At 42.3% G+C, this 17,364-nt stretch overlaps 1 protein-coding gene across 9 annotated transcripts in view; it reads left to right on the plus strand.

The window, feature by feature from the left end:
• prdm16 (PR domain containing 16) overlaps positions 1-17,364 on the plus strand; it is a 171,152-nt gene that overhangs the window by 143,211 nt on the left and 10,577 nt on the right. For 3 of the 9 annotated variants that reach the window (XM_061058495.1, XM_061058497.1, XM_061058502.1), the window contains exons 4-10: positions 3,739-3,879; positions 8,535-8,637; positions 12,292-12,493; positions 12,640-12,805; positions 12,994-13,147; positions 13,661-15,323; positions 15,485-15,572. In XM_061058495.1, coding sequence (XP_060914478.1) covers positions 3,739-3,879; positions 8,535-8,637; positions 12,292-12,493; positions 12,640-12,805; positions 12,994-13,147; positions 13,661-15,323; positions 15,485-15,572 — 2,517 coding nt within the window. Of the gene's footprint in view, positions 1-3,738; positions 3,880-6,793; positions 7,427-8,534; positions 8,638-12,291; positions 12,494-12,639; positions 12,806-12,993; positions 13,148-13,660; positions 15,324-15,484; positions 15,573-17,364 lie in introns of those variants that run through there. The other 6 variants (XM_061058496.1, XM_061058500.1, XM_061058499.1 and 3 more) reach the window with 6 other exon arrangements.

Genomic DNA, 17,364 nt, shown 5'->3' on the forward strand with positions numbered 1-17,364 from the left:
TGTATAGGTTAAAAGATATTCTTGATTTAGACAGATTAAAAGCAAGATTCCAGATTGAAAAGAAACCTGTCATCTGTCCCAATCTTCGGACTTTCTCTTTGAAACAACTTATTTTCTTTACTTGTCGACAGTCTCCCCAGAATATAAGTGTGTAAACCAGGGGAGAGTCAGAGAGCTTTCTTTATATTCAATATATTATTTCCTGTTTTCAATGGACCGAAAAGAAAAAGATGAATATTTCACCTAAATTATGTTGCCTCTTTCTATGATAATCACTTAGAAAAAAGCAAGCATTAGTAGATGTATATGGATGGCCTTTCCTTGTTGCTTTTCTTGATGCCGAACAGAACAGAATAGAGTTGCAACATTTGTAGAGTTCAAAACAATGACCCTGCCTATCACAGGCACATTCAGTACACAAATACATGCAAACAAGGGTGTGTTCACACTTTGAAACACGGGGCAGAGCAACAGAGTACTTTGATCACACTTCATAAAAATATCCCCATATAGCCAAACAATAACCTAGCAGTTATGTCACACATGCTGTAAGTCTGCTTCTATCTCCATCTCACATCAAAATCACAATCGCCACCTTTGCTCAGAGCTGCCATTTCTATTTTGTGCCCTCCGTCGAACAGAAAATAATATGTACCTTGTCACCAGCGTCTACCTGTACGAGCAACTTTCCTCTACTAATTCAGCCCTGCACGCCACACACATCCGTCAGATATAACTGGCGGAGGAGAGGGCATGCCGAGACATCCATTAAAGGTTCCTAGCTGTCAAAGGTTCCCCTTTGTGTTATGAGGAGCGATATAAGTGTCGAGCTCTTATCAGAGCTTCCTGTGGAGTTTGCCCTGCATCCTGTCCACTCAGAGCCGCTTCTCTTTTCACTCCAGTCTCATTGTGTCTGAGTGCACATACATGTGTTGGTACATGTGTGTGTGGTGTGTGTGTGTGAGAGATATTTTCTGATGATGCTGTTCAATCAAAGGAAACTATATGTCAAACTCTGATATGGCCATTTAAGCAAATCAGTGAAATAGAAGTAAATACAAGTATGAACAAACATCAGAAGAGTGATTGTTTTGGCCCCTTTACCTGGACAAAAATCTAAAAAAAATATATATATATATATATTGTGATCATTGTTACCCAGTTACCCAGGGGAACTGTCATTTACAGCTAGATGTGTGTGATTCCAAATAAGAATGTTTAGGGTTAGGCTTTTATTTAAAGCCTGTGTGATCATGTGATCACTAGATCTGATACATTATGGTCTGTAAATTGCCTAGTTTTTCGTACACAGAAAGTATCGTATATCATTTGAATCAGTCAAGTTTTAGCTGAATCCCTGAACAAATGATCCATATGAGAAGAATGTTTGAATGGATGCAGGCATAGCAAAAATCATCAAAAAGTCGTTGATAGGTGGCTTCTGTGAAATATTGACTTTTATAATTATATATTTTAAAAAGCCAGCTTTGTTTGCTTTGTTTTGTTGAAACCCTTTTGCACATGAAGCTGCTGAGTTACACCCAGGTCCCCCTCCCCCTTTGACATTTGGGGGGGCCGGGGTTAGAATGAAAAAGGAAGGTAAATAAACAAACAATCAGCTGCAGGCTTGTTCGGGCTCTCCTTCTCTGTTGCACCTCATTTGAAGCCTTATAAATCAGGCTTCCACCCGGAGACAGGGTGTTAGCAGGCCTCAGAAACAAAACACACACACACGTGCACATACAGAAACATACAACACACAGGTCTGCTGCTCATTAAGCCCATGATCAGACCCATGGGTGTGTGTATTTTTTTTATTTTTTTTATTTTTTTTGGGGGGGGGGTGAAATCTGTGTGAATGCTACCTTGCCTGATGTGTTGCATTAATGCATGTGAGTGTGTCTCCCACAGTTCTTTCTCCCAACAGTAATTCCCCCTAAAATAAGAGAAAAGTTCCCACCCTGACTGCATCTGGATCTTAATGTGTTCATTAAACATAAAGGAAACCTGAAGCAGGTCCCCGGCCATGACAAGTGCACTCTGACTCCACCGCCTGCAGAAAAGATATTGGGTGGAGTAGTAGGTGTGTAGGCGGGGGTATGCCTGGTTGGCTTTCAGTGACTGTTTTCACACATAAAATAAAGGCCTGGACTTGATCAAGCCGGGTGTTTTAAGTTGTAAAGTGGAAGCAGAAGAGGCAGTAGCTGTAGATGTAGGGTGTGAGGATTGATACAATTCAGTTTTTTTTTATTTATAAGCTCTACCAGTGGACATTATCTGATTATTTTCACCACAGTATTTCAGTGTGAATCACAGAAAATACCTAAACCAAGACTGATTTGTATTTCAATATCTCACAATCAGCAAAACATTTACATAAGCAGTAGGCATTGTTGTTCTAAAACAGGAGCATATAGTGAAAAGGGGAAAATCACACCTTGGCTAAATAGTTGGGTCACACGCTGTTAGCTCAACCATGCGCGACACATTGGTCTAAAAAAGGTTGCCGTATTTGTATGAACAAGCACGTGGCAGTTTCCCACACCTCCAAACCAGACCCATTACATATTTATTCCCCAAACTTGGCACCTGCAACCCCCACCCACCAAAATACACATTCTGCACGCGCTCACCCAGACAACAAGAACATGACCATTCACACTTTATGAGCTGGGGGAAAAAAACACACAAACATGACTTTAGAAAAGCAGGCCAGTGACTGAGGTTCATGAACTTTGCACATCTAAAAACGTCAGAGGGCTTCTTGGTTCTTCTCCATCACACCTTGGTTTCCTTCAGCAGACATTTGACTGTGATTATGAGCGCATAGAGTCAAGCTAGAGGTCAGCTCTGGACCCGGACCGGGCTGATTGGGAGACGTAATTAGAGGAGTTGCTCTGTCTCAGTCTAGTTCTCCCCGGAGGATTCACACAGGCTCAGTATCACATGCAGAGCTGCACTGAAATCAGAGCTTGAACACAACTTTGTGGAAAGGGTGAGCTCAAGGGTTTCAGATGAGGCGCTGCCAGATTCCCCTGCACCTTGGACATCTTACAGATATAAATTCAGACAAACAGAGGACCCAAAAGAAAAAAAAAAGTCTTGCACTTCCTTAAAGATCTCTTTACAAATGTGTTTCATTAATACTTAATTATCATCCAATAGCTGCTGTCTAATGACTTATAATCTTTTACATTCCTGTGAAAAATGCAGTCCTCTTTTGGGAAAACCTAAAGCATTGTTACCCTTCCTGGTTTTCCCCTCACTTCTTGCTGAACAATAAGCCCTCTTCTCTTCTTCTTCTCCTCCTCCTCCGCTTCCTCCTTCACCTCTACCTCCATCCTCCTTCATTCCCTGGGAAAGCGGGTAACATGAAACCCGCTCTCGGAGTCTCAGGGGGGGGCGAAGGGGTTACAAAGGGTGATCAATATGTGCCAGAGAAAGTCTTTAGACAAGTAAAAGAAGCCATAGTTTGTCTACTCCCTCCCCCTTTCTCCTCCTCTTCCTCTTCCCTTGTCCTGTTAGGGTAAGGTGGCTCTAACACCCACTGACATGTTGCTGCTGTTTGCCTTGACGTTGGTTGACATCAAACTCCTGGCACAGTCTTTTTTTTAAACCCTGTTGTGCATCCTTAAAATGCCTGAACCTCCATTGAAAATATCATTTTCAGAATTGTGCCAGTCCCAGTTTTTGTTGTGAATTCCCTATACATGTTTCTAAATTGTATCTCTCCACCAGGTGGTCAACGACATGGGCAACATCAAGTTTGCGCTGGACACAAGCCTGGATGTCGCTAGCAACAGCTGGCTCAAATACATCCGCTCTGCGCCGACATTCGAGGAGCAGAACCTTGCCGCCTGTCACCTCACAGGGGACCAGGTGAGTGACATGAGCGAGGTGTCCTGGTTCAGTTGTGTGGGTGTTGAGAAGTGAAACAGCATTCTTTTGTCAGCAAGTTGCCTGAGTGAACACAGGGGTTGCGCATTGTTTAGTGTCAAGATGGCAAAACGTGTGCACTGGTAATGAGCAAGGAATGGCTACATTGTGTGTTTGTGTCTGGGCCAGTTGCCAGTGCTGATAGGAAATGACCCATGTTAAGAGGCTGAAGAATAGCTTGACACTCCTGAGTCCAGTAAGAACTCTTGTGCAAGGCATGGTCTTCTTCTCTGAAGACAGCAGTCTGTACCTTTTTATGCTTTGTATGTCCATCTTCTCCGCTCTCTCTCTCTCTCTCTCTCTCTCGCTCTCTCTTGGAAAGATGCCAAGCCAGGGCCCATAAAACCTCAACTGCTTAATTAGGCCCTAACCCCGTACCCATGCAATGTGTGTCAAGTTACTGCTGCAAAAAAAAAAAAAAAGAAAGAAAGTTGTGTAGTCGTTATTTGACACATATTTCACTTCATTGCAGTTTGGACTATATTTGATGCATTACACCATATTATTAAGATATTATACATGCAGAAATAAAAAATCCAAAGAAATGCACAGACACAATTTATGACTGTGGAATGACATTGCCAATTGCATCTATATGACTTGAATGTGTTTCCACATTCCTGTCACTCTGCTCTTATTTGTCTCCTAATCCCAGCCTACATGGCTCTTTCCCATTCCTGTCTCCCTCTCTACCCGCCTGTTCCTGGTCGTCTTTGTCTCCTTCCTCTCCTTTCTCTGTCCTCATGTCTCGATCTGCCACCTGTCACTCTGTCACACAGAGGGGACAGGCTAGTGTGTCCATTTAAGCTGCAGACATTAAGCCTGTCCGATAGAGAAAAAAGGGGGTTCGGGCCAAGTAAGAGAGGGAACACACAGGGGCCTCTGAGATTGACAAGCACCAATTGGCTGGCAACACCAACCCGTCTAATCCTTTTAAGATTTTCACATCAGTGCCCCCTGCCACTGCCACACAATGTCAAAGAAAGAATCAGGGCACTGGTGAAAATGGTGGAGAATTATCGGGCCCAGAAAAGGCCACGTGCACAATTGTTTTTTGATGGCTTTTGCGGATGTTTGTACTCAGCAAACAGCTTTGCTTTTGTTGGCCTGGCATAGTGGCTCACAGGTATGACCCTATCATTTATTTACAAACACAACACACATACACACATAGCCACTCAGTACAGGATTCATAATTGATAAAGAGTATTCTGTTTTTTTTCTCCGTCTACTTTTGTATCAGCATTCACAATGCATGAGTTTATGGAAATATGTGCACACAGGGCAAATTCAAATGCAGGCGGTAACCTTTTAAAGAGCAAGTGGATAATTTATTTGTTTATTTGTTTGTCATTAATGATGTAAGATGAACAAATGTGTGCATGATGATGCATAATTTAGATATTTATGGTCATGCAATAATTTGGAACTAACACAAGAGGAATGTTTGTGTCTGTCAGAAAGATGTTGTAGTGCTTTGTGTATGGAATCTGAAGAAAAAAACATTTTATAATCTCTTTCTCAATCGGTCCACACACAAACAAATTTCAAGAAACTGCTCTCACTTAATCCTGTTTGCAACTTTATACAAACACAATATCCAGTTACTTCCAATGGTGGCCTAAAAACAACATTTTTTTCCATAGTTTGTGGCTCAATGGGAATGTGTGCACATGATTGTGTGTGCGCGTGTGTTTTTTTGTGTGTCTGTGCGTGTACATTTAGCCCAATGAAATAGTTCCATTTCCCCTAGATTTCCATCAACTACGACTAGTGTGTAATAGAGCCCATTCAGTGGTTCTAAAGCGATGAGGCAAAGAGGTGGTGTGTGTGTGTGTGTGTGTGTGTGTGTGTGTGTGTGTGTGTGTGTGTGTGTGTGTAGTTGATGAGGCTTTGAAGAGAATATGAACCCTGTCCACCTTCTTGTCAGTCCGTCATCTTTTGTGTTTTGGAGCGGAGTCCTTTGCCATGCTGTTTGATCTGCCCCTCTACCCCTGGATGGATCCATCAATACGTAGACACTTGTGTGTGTGAGTGTTTGTGTGTGTGTGTGTGTGTGTGTGTGTGTGTGTATGTGTGTGTGTGTGTGTGTGTTTGTGTGTTTGTGTGTTTGTGCATGAGGCCACAGTGGGGGATTATTGCAGGCCCTACGGCTGGCATTGATCGATGATGCATCTGTCCGCTGAACACTGGACAGCGAAGGGAAAAGGTCATGACAGGTCTGAGAGTGGAGGCCTTACTGTAGAATACACACACACAGAAACCTCTCTCTCTGACACAAAAACAGGGATTTAAAATGCTGTAGACAAAACTGATTTCAACTGATTAAAACATCTTAATTTATGAATTGATTTAACTGATTGAAAATAAAATCCGATTTGAGAATGTCATTCTTTATTAGACTGTAATAAATGTAAATGAGGAAGATGTTCAATTTTAAGTATGAATTCAGCAACTGAAGTGATTTTCTTAATAAATAGAAAGGCAGGCCTATATAAATGTTTAAATGAGATATTGAAAGGTTGTGCATTGTATTTAATCTTATGCTTATTTTCGTGTCTTTTTTATTATTCCTGCTACAAATATAAATCAAAATTATTGTAGAAACATAATGTTCTATTGTGAATAATTCATCGTTTTAATTAACCGTGGATGCATGTGCGAGACATTTTGTTTTTTTTCTGAAGTGAAATTTAAATTTATAAGGTTTAAGTTTAGAAAATTACCTTTTTTTTCTCCATCTAAACTTAACCCCTCAATTAAACGAGGACAAAAAAAGGCTTTTCTTCGTCGGCATAGTGCAGTTACATTTGGACCAGACTGAGAGAAGGACAACAAAATAAAAAAATTTAAAAAATTATCCCGATTTGCCTTTTGATACATTTAATGTTTTACTATGCCCCATGATCGAATGCGCGTGCATGCAGGTTATTTTTCCGCGTGTTTGGCAGAGAAGAAATGAGTGACAGTGAGAGTGCAAGTCTCTTTAGCTGCTCAAGACATTTTTCACATCAATAATAGATATATCAAGCGGCGGCTCCGATCGGAGATGCTGGGAGGGGTCTACGCCGCAGATCCCTCAATCCTTTTGGCTGAAGATAAGACGAGGAGGAGTGGCCGACGGGTAACCGACAGAGCACCAAGGGGCAATCGGGAATCACTAATGGGAGGGAGAGAGTCAGAAAGAGAGAGAGAGAGACTCATCATTATCAAAGACGCGCTCACTGACTAGATTAGAGAGTAGCCCAGCAGAAAGACGTCAGGCTTCATCCAGCCACAGGGAACCATCGCCGACCGTCTGCAGCGCGTCTGGCCGCCCCGCGACCTCCTTTCCCCGGCCCTGCCCGCTCCAGCGCCCCGCTCCCTCGCCGGTTCTCCTACTATGGGTTGTGTCGCCAACTCCACCGGGACTGAAGTGCTCCTGCAGCTGGAGGCTCTCCGCAGCGCAGCGCAACTTTCCCAACTCCTCCGTCTCACGGAGAAAAGAAAGGTCAGGTCGTAGCAGTGCAGACAAAGTTTCGCAGCATTTGTTTTAGGCATAGTTGTTGTCATTATGCAAAATAATATTTAAAGTTGTAGCCTAATATTAACATGTGCTATTATTGGTTTTTGGCCTTTGCTCCTTGTCTTATCCAAAGCGCACTAAGTCTTGAAGAAAATTTCACAGACCTGTCTGTGTTGAGGGTGACTCAAGTGTGTGTGTGTGTGTGTGTGTGTGTGTGTGTGTGTGTGTGTGTGTGTGTGTGTGTGTGTCTGTGTGAATGTGTTTGCTCAGTTGACATCGTTGTATTGGTGCAGAGCGCCCCCATGTGTTCACAGTTCACATCATCTGCATACAGCTCCAAACTGAAGCTTTGCGCTGTGATGCTGAAAGAAGCTGCAGTAGCCTACTTTCCATCGGAAAAAAACATATTTAGGCTACTCTTGATGTGATCAAGTTCAATAAGATTTATTGAGATTACATTTCTATTCGCTGAGAAAGAGGACAGTTTGCTTCGCAGAGTTGTGCATGATGAATGGAGAATGGTAAAGGCCTCGGCTCAGGATGGCCTCGAATATTGTCTTATTTCAGTTTTCTGCGTTTCTTGATTTTCTTCTCAAAAAGGAGAAAAAATATATTTGATCATTCAGGCTCAGTTTTTTAAATTCAGGTATTAAAATGTTGTGAAAAAAACCGCATGAGAGCAGCCGGGCGGGTTGGTGTTTATTATTTCATCAGGTTACATTGCAGCACTATGTATCGTCTGAATCTCGTTTAAAAAATGAAATGGGAAAATCATTGAAACACGCAGATGTACTTTTTGTCCCTTCAGGTTTTTTTGGTTATAATTATTTCATTTTATTGTATAATTTAATAGAGTTTGAGGCCTAAATGACGATAACAAATGATTGTGTTGTATAATAGGCATACATTCAGATTTATCAGCCCAGACACATTGTAAAATATTGTAAAATTATTTTACATTTCTTATGAACATCTGATTAATATGCAAATATTATCCATTTCAATATAAAGCTCTTCCTTGCGTCAATAAACGTGTAACGTTCCATCTTGACCTGAAGCTGAAGTATTCCTCTTTGTTTCTCTCTCTCCTCAGATTTATTATAAAGCAGTCCGGGACATTGAAGCAGGGGAGGAGCTTTTAGTGTACATGAAGGACGGTATTTTCCCTGAGGGATCCATGGCACCCAACCTACAAGGTAAGATGAATGCGCGTCATTAGTGCACATTTTAAACAAACTCCATCCTGCATCCTGTGCTGCTTTCGCGGCCAACTCTCTATAACCCTGCTAATGTGACGAGAAAAAAGACACCATCTCTTCATCCAAGTTTTTTGCTCCTTAAGAAACCTGAATTATTCGAATCATAAATTTCCATGATGGAATTAAATACCGCATTAAAGCTTCTGGTTGAAGGTCGTATTGGAGTTGTCATTTAAACGAGGCCTGCCAATCATGAGGTCTGCTGCTACAATGCTGCAATGTAATACTGTATTAGGGCGTCAATTGGCACTTGTCATCTTTCATCCTCAGTGAGTAGAAATTTTCTGTTAACGGAAATCCAACATCAAACAGAAATTATGAGGAAGCCCTGTCCTTAAGGATGTAAAGTAAATCGAGAGTTTGGAAGTCTGTGTACCCTATCCCAACGACTAACATTGGCAGTTTTTCGCAAGAGATCGACTTTTTTACAAGTTTTGTGGCCATTAGGTTAATATAGAAGCCAATCAGATTAACGGACTCGGACATGCGTTTGGCTACCTAATACCTGCGGGAATCGACCCCCTGCCGTTTAAAAAAATAATGACACATATATTTATTTTAAAAAAAAACATCAACCAAACCTGATCAAACCTTCATTTTAAATATTTATTTATTAAACCCAATTATTTTGCAGCCCACGCTTTAAGTTAAAGTATTAATTTTTCAATTTCCTTTCGTTTGTTTATGTTTTCTTTTTTTTTTTAGCAATTGCTATTGAGAGACACAAATCCCATCCCCTTGTTTGGCCACGGGGTCAGTCAAATTATTGAAATAATTTGATAAAGGTCCTTAAGATGTCTCTGAATTTATTTTCCAGATATATTCTCATGCATATGTGTGAGTTATGACTTAATTATTGTTATATCATTTGTATTACACTGACATCTACAATCTTCAAGCTTGAGTATGTGAAGTGTATAAAAGTGTGTTGTGTGTTAAGGTGCTCTCCCTCACATGCTCGGAGTGGGTAACCTGAGTCACAATACTCACTACCTTCCAGCCGTGCCTCTGTATGTCAGACTGAATATGTCCAATATTTTATCTTATAATCTAACATGGACAGCTGTTCACTGTCAATCCGAGCTTTTCATTCAAAGTTCACCTAGGCAGAAAAGGGGCCATAGTTCCGCTGTATTTCTTTAAACATCTTGGACTTATTTTGTTGAGCTGCTGTTGTCAGGTAACATTGTTTTGTTGTGTTTCCAGTCTTTCTGGAACAGCGGTTGGAAAAAAAATCAGATTATTCTTACTTGTCATTGATTGTAAACTGGTGGAGGGGAGAACAAGATGTTTGTGAGATGTTCTGTGGTTCATCAGTATGCCCCCCCCCCCCCTTGCAGGCTGCACAGTGCAACCCTAACCCATGCACTGATCTTCATGCCAAAGAAACGGGTTAAAACAGAAGCTCAAAGCAAGCTTGATTGTTGATTAAAAGCAGATTGGTATGTTAGGAGTAGGTCAAAGATGAAACACACTTGTAAATGATTTGTTCAATACCTCTGTCTGCGTGTATGTGAAATATTGAGAGGCAAGCAGATAGAAGAGAGACACCCTTGCTGTTAGAATGTGTGTGTACAGGCTGAAGCATTTTTTGTTGTTTGTTGGTGTAGAGGTGCATATAAAATCCTAGAGTTTTATGCAATTTATTTGTAAATGAGAGACAGAGAAGCAGAAAAAAAAGAGGACAAAGAGAGTCCACCTACAGAAGGATTTGTAATGTGTGCTTGTATTCATGTGTGTGCGTGTGTGTTTGAGAGAGAGACAGACAGAGAGGGAGAAAGGCAGCAGAGCTGGCTGAGTGGGAGCTTGGCAGTGCAGCACAGCTCCCTGTGTCTGGCTTATCGGAGAAAGAATTTGAAGTAGAGGACTTGAGGAGTCCCCTGAGACCTCACCCATGCTCCCAGATTAGCTGCTAAACTGCACATAATTGTGCTTCCCTTCGTCTCCCAGAGAGCTATTAGTCTCCCCTTTATAACCCCACCACCACCACTGCCCCACCCCACCGACATGAACAGATTGACTGAAGCAACACGGGCATGCTGATACACAAACGCAAGTAGCTGTATTTACGTGCATCCTCGCTTACAAACATCTATGCAACACAAAAAAGTGAAATGCCACCTTTTTTTTCTAAAACATTTTGAGCTGTTGTGAAGGAGTCAGACAAAAGGCTGTTGAGATGATTAAGCAGCAAAGAAAACAATAGCCAGCCCTGCCTATCGCTCTCCATGAAGTTTGAGTGCACTGGTGTCAAAGTGAGGGAGTTAGTTTAGCATTTGAGCCCAGTGTAATGGCCCATTGACCAGAAGGTCATTTATCGTTTCCCCCAAGGTTAGACACATTGATGTTGCTCCACTAATGCCCTTTTAATGTGTCCAAGAAGTTGCAGCTGGATAAACGGTCACATGCAGTAGAAAACAGGTGAGCCCTGCACTGTAAGCCATTTTGGATAAACTCATTTAGTGCAGCTTGAAATGATGGATGGATGTGCGTGGCATACAGGGACACCTGGGGGGGCGACTCTGGGGTTGGCTGCTTGGGTCATGGCAGAGAGGGGATGGCAAGTTGGCGCTGAAATCACCATGGGGTTGGCGCCACTGTGCCCCTGCTTACCTCTGTTCCTCATAGCTCATTCTTTTTGGAAAATGTTCACATAAACACATGCACACTCGCATGCACACATACACGCCCGTGCACAAAGACACTCCACTGGGCTTTCCCCTGATCTGTTGAACTTGGCGTCTGACTCAGGAACTTGCTATTGAAAAAGCTGGTCCGAGTTTTATTCGTTTGACCTTGGTGGTGAGAAGTATTGTAAAGGTTATCAACATGGAAAGGGAAGACCAGCTCCTATTGTTTCCCGTGTGTGCCATTACAACTAGAGTCTCAAGCAAACACTTGTGAAAACAAGCAATTAACAGTGTTACTGAAGGCTATTTCACTGCTAATTGATTTCCATTTTATGTGAATGTCAATGGCAGGATTGTTGCTTTAACCATTTAAATGGGAGTCTGTGAAGCTGTAACTAACAGGGAGATAGGTAATAGATTGTTGTTCTTGTTTAGTTGTGCCATTAGTTTTTATATACAATCTCTCACTTTCTGGTCCATTATCTTAAGTTAGTTTAAGAAGTTTGTTTAAGAAACATAATTTAATTATTTATTTGTGCAAAGCAACATTTATATTGTCTTGACTCCAAGAATGTAAGTCAGTTCTGTCTGCACACATTGAAAACAGGTGGATACAATTAAATGTCCTCCTTCATGCTTTGAAGTGCATGCTTAAAATACTTTAGAGATTCTCTGAAGTCTTTCATTTCAGACAATTTGTTGTTGTTTAAGAACAGTGTTTGTAGTTTAAGACTGGTCAAAATGGAAAATGAGTTTTTTGACAACAGAGAATAACATTTTCAGTTTATTTTTTAACAGGTAAACCCTTGTGTCAAACCATATCATTATAAAGTTTGCTGTATTATCCATGTCAAACGTTTCCTTCAAGCATTTCAGATTGATCTCAATTGGTAATAATTATGCTTTCTTATTTCAATGGTGTGTTGAATAATCAAATGTGTATTTTTTTGTGTGTGTACAGATGAGCAGATGTATCGCTGTGAAGACTGTGATGAGCTGTTCTCCTCCACTCTCGAGTTGCGGCGGCACCAGAAGTATTCATGCTCCAGTAGTGGCTCGATCTTTGACCAACTTAGAGACGACTTCAAACAGGAACGTGAGGACAGCGATGAGCCCGTCCACGAGTGTAAAGACTGTGAGAAGATCTTCCCAAATGAGTACAGGTACAGACATATGACATTAATTTATACTACACTTCAGTACTGATAAAGACATCATTTATACAGCCCATTATTATTCTCCAGGCTACAAATGTAACTTTTTATGAAATACTGATCATACTAAAAAGTCTGAACCCCTCCTTTCCAAGTCTGGGCCAACACATGATAGTCCACACAGAGGAGAGGGAGTATAAGTGTGACCAGTGCCCCAAAGCCTTCAACTGGAAGTCCAACCTCATCCGTCACCAGATGTCACATGACAGTGGCAAGCGCTTTGAGTGTGAAAACTGTGATAAGGTACAGCATACCCGGCACGTAAGTTGTGCACAGGACACACAGGCTCTATCTGTTCAGACATTTTTGCTGGTCACTGATAATGATATTGGAAATAGATTCAGAGAATTTGAAAAAAAATAAACACATCTGATAAAGAGAACTTGTTTTTTAAATGTTGCATGTTATGATGGATATTTGAATTTCTATACTCTTGTTTGAAATTTCAGGTGTTCACAGATCCTAGTAACCTTCAGCGTCACATCCGCTCCCAGCACGTGGGGGCCCGCGCTCACACGTGTCCTGAGTGTGGCAAGACCTTTGCCACATCGTCAGGCCTTAAGCAGCATAAGCACATCCACAGCAGTGTCAAACCCTTTATCTGTAAGTGGGAGCTTTGGAAGTTAATTACCACTTTTATTCTTAACAGGCCATTTGTTTCTTAGTCCTTTTCTTTTCACCTCATCTACTCTTACATCCTCTTTCCTCTCCATGTACACCAACTTTTTTTTTATCCTGTTCACGTCTTCTGAACTAAGCACACAGATCCAGAGTTCATTTTGTCCATCTCTAAGTTTGATTACATGATGTTTGTAATAGAATTGTTTGTAAAAATGTTTGTTTAAGAAAAATGTTAAAACAAATGAATCCGTTTATTTAAGCATTTAACGCCTTTTTTACATTCTATTGCAGTAAAATGTACATTGCTTAGATACAGTTAATAAGAAACCATTTTGCAATTTCATTTTGAAGATTGAGTAGTTTGTGTCATTAATTTAAAAAAAGAAAGTTCATTCATTTTCTAAAACTCTACATCCTCACTTTCCATTTAGAAGTTTGTGTTGCTGTTGATCTGGTATTCAAAGTTAGAGACAGTGTTAAAATGGGTTTAACCAGGCCCTGATGGGCTGCGTCTTTTTGCTCCCCCAGGCGAGGTGTGCCACAAATCCTACACCCAGTTCTCCAACCTCTGCCGCCACAAGCGTATGCATGCTGACTGCCGTACCCAGATCAAGTGTAAGGACTGTGGGCAGTTGTTCAGCACTACCTCCTCCCTCAACAAGCATCGCCGCTTCTGTGAGGGCAAAAACCATTATGGCTCTCCAGCTGGGATGTTTAACCCTGGCATCCCCATGAGCTCTAGCCCCATCATGGCCAAGGCCAAGTCCCACCATCCCCACCTTACAGGTCTAAGCCAGTCAAGTTTAGGCTTCACTGAATACTTTCCCTCCCGACCTCACCCTCACGCTGGCTTGCCCTTCTCCCCAGGACCCCATGGCTTCCCCTCCCTCCCACATGGTTTCCCAGGTATCTTCCCCCCATCACTGTATCCCAGACCTCCTTTATTGCCAGCCAGTCCGTTGATAAAGAGCCCGCTTGGCAGCAGCAGTCAGGAGGTGAAGCTCCCGAGGAGTCCCCTAGATGCCCCTCCTCTGTCCCTGGTAAGCTCCACAAATAGCAATGGGGGTAACAGTTTGAGTCAGCTGGATGAGAAGGAGAACAAACTAGACTTGTCTTCTAGTGGAGAAGCCAAGCCAAAATCCAAGATGGTTGACATGTCTGATGGTAGTGACCTTGAAGACGTTAATACAACAAGTGGGACAGATCTGGACACCACCACTGGTACGGCTTCAGGTGATGGGTCTGACCTGGAGAGCGATGGAGAGAGTGAACGTGAGAGAAGTGGTAAAAGAAGGAAGTCCTCTGGGGCTGTATCGAGTCAAGAAGGCCACCAGTTAGAAGAAACAAACAGCGGATTGATATCAGCCGTATCTAGTTCTGGGAACCACGCTATCGATCGTCCCTTTCTTTCTTCATCCCAGCACTCCTTTTTCCCACCACCTGATGAGCAAGCCCTCCCGCCCACTACCACAAATGCCAATGCAGCCACCACAGATTCTATTAAAGCCATTGCTTCTATTGCGGAGAAATATTTTGGTCCAGGTTTGATTGGTCTTCATCAGGAGAAGAAGATGGGTCCATTGCCCTATCATTCCATGTTCCCCTTCCAGTTCCTTCCCAACTTCCACAACTCCCTCTATCCTTTCAGCGCCGATCGCGGTGCCCTCAATCCTAGCATGTTCTTCAAGGCGGAGCCCAAGTCACCCCGCGAGCAGCTGCACAAGATGGTCACCGCAGGAGCTCCTACCTCCACAGCAGAATCCCCATTTGATCTCACCACGAAACCTAAGGACACAAAGATCGCTCCTCCAACCCCGACAAACCCTTCAAACCCCAACTCTAGCAGTGGGAGCAGTAGTGGACCCTTAGCGATATCTAGCAGTGAAGAACAGCCATTAGACCTCAGCATTGGCATCCGGAGCAGAGGTGGTCATAATGGTGTGGCAGCTGATTCACAAAATAGAAAGAACCACATGTTCGGAATCGGAAAGGGGGTTTGTATAAAGGATGAAACCCCAGCTGGGTTTCCACACCCCCACCCCCAGTTATTGCACCAACCTTCCATCCCACAACATCAGCAGCCGCAGGCACATCCACACCAGCCACCACCACTGCACTATGCCAAGCCCTCAGCATTCTTCATGGACCCCATATTCAGGTATTTCAGCCACGATTAGACCAGAAATCACAATTAGCATGTAGACAGTTTTGTGTTAAAACATCAAAGTAGGTAGAGGTGCCTGTTTAGTAGTATGTGTTTTGAAGTTATAGATGAAGATTGACCTTGGTACGTAACCCTCTACCTTGTTGTTGGTCCAGCAGGGTGGAGAAGAGGAAGCTCCTGGACCCTGTAGGAGCACTGAAGGAAAAATTCCTCAGGCCCTCGCCACCACTCTTCCATCCACAGGTAGGTTTACATCATGACCACATGTTTCAAATCTAAGAAGCCACTAGAGACATGGAGACAATACATTTTGTAGACTCAGATATAAAGCTACTGCACAGGAATACAAAACACGGGAACTGAAGTCCAGGTATTGCAAACAGGCCAATTATTCCCAGATGCTATCGACTATTATTTTCAAACTGTGTATTATGTGAAAATACCTCACTCCTGCCTCCCACGCTGCGTCAACCTGGATTGATAGGGCCCTGTGCGCCATCATTCCACAGTGTTGATGTTATTTTCTCAAGGGTTCTGTATGATTTCTTCCTTTGTTTACTGAATGGCGCCTCTGTACCTCGTCACTTCTACCTTATTCAGAAGACACAGTCTGTTATCGCAGCCCCTTTGATAATCAGTCACATTGTTCGACTGTCCCCAGACCCCTCCCATACCTCTACAAATCTTGATTGTGAGGAACGATAGTATTAATAAAAGAGAGAATAATAACCGTTTGAATTGTAGCAATCTGCCTCTCTCGGCCACGCTAATCTCAGTTGTGGCATTGTTTTATGTAGTGCGAGCCCACAAGCCAGCTAATAACTCAACCCCCCTCACAGTTTTTTTTCTCTGTGGCTGGCTGGCCGGCTAGATAATAGCATCGTGTCCATCAAGGACATCCTGTGTTTGTCTCCAGGAGAATGGGGGGCTCTTGTCGGGGAAACGGTTTAATCTGACCTGGAAATCTGTGTCCTCTACAACTGTGACTTTTCATTACAGTCATTAAGTGCAAACAGATACATTTACAATACACATGTGTTTGTTAATAGAGCATTTACTAGTCCCTGAAAAAAAAATAGCTAACAGGATTTCTTTAAATATAATACATAAGAAACAATTTGACTCTTAACATCTTCTAATTTACATTCACCCTGTGTAAATAATTATTTTAATATTTATCATTCTGCACCGGAAGATCTGACCATTCTACAATCTTTTGCTGCTTTTTTTAAAGTCATCATGTTATAATTGATCACTGTTTTGAATATGAAAAAAAGTTTTCCCAAACTCCTACATAAAAGCGTGTCATATCAGAGTGCCTCAGCTGTAACACTCCCAGTGATCCCAACACAATGCCACCTCTAATTCAGTCTCATGACGGAACCCCCCCCCCCCACCACCTTTTCTCAGACTACGAATAAACACACTGAGACGGAGTGTCTGTCCCTGTGTCTCTCCCGTCCTGTATTCATTTAAAAAGGAAGGATATAAGCTGTTTTTGGCAAATAGACTTCTCCATAACTGGCCCCCTTTGTTCACAAACTTCTAGGCGGGGGGGGAGTCACTATCAGTTGGGGGTATCTCAAACTACATTGTACAGCTCTAATCTGGACTCTTTAATTACTCAAATAACCAGTTGTCAGGCCTGCAACAGTAGCTTCAGTAGAAGCAGGTTAGATGGAGATTACAAAGCACTGGTGAATTTGGAGATGAGGGTGTCTAGGGTGAGAAGGCATTGAGCATTTGTGAATGTTTTGGAGGTCATTGGGGTGACTTGTCATTAGCACATACAACAAGGCTAACCTCTGATATGCTGCTTCCGCTCTCTGTCTCTTTCCCTCGCTCACTGTATTTTTTTTAACATTGTGTCTTTGTTTTCAGTGCTTCCTTTAAGGCATGCATGCACGCACACACACACACACACACACACACACACACACACACACACACGCACACACACACACACACGCATTTATAAAACTGATTCAGAGGCTTCTCTTATGGTATGATTAAATAAATTTATGTTGAATGGATG

Source organism: Labrus mixtus, chromosome 15, assembly GCF_963584025.1.
Source record: "Labrus mixtus chromosome 15, fLabMix1.1, whole genome shotgun sequence".
Lineage (NCBI taxonomy): Eukaryota > Metazoa > Chordata > Actinopteri > Labriformes > Labridae > Labrus > Labrus mixtus.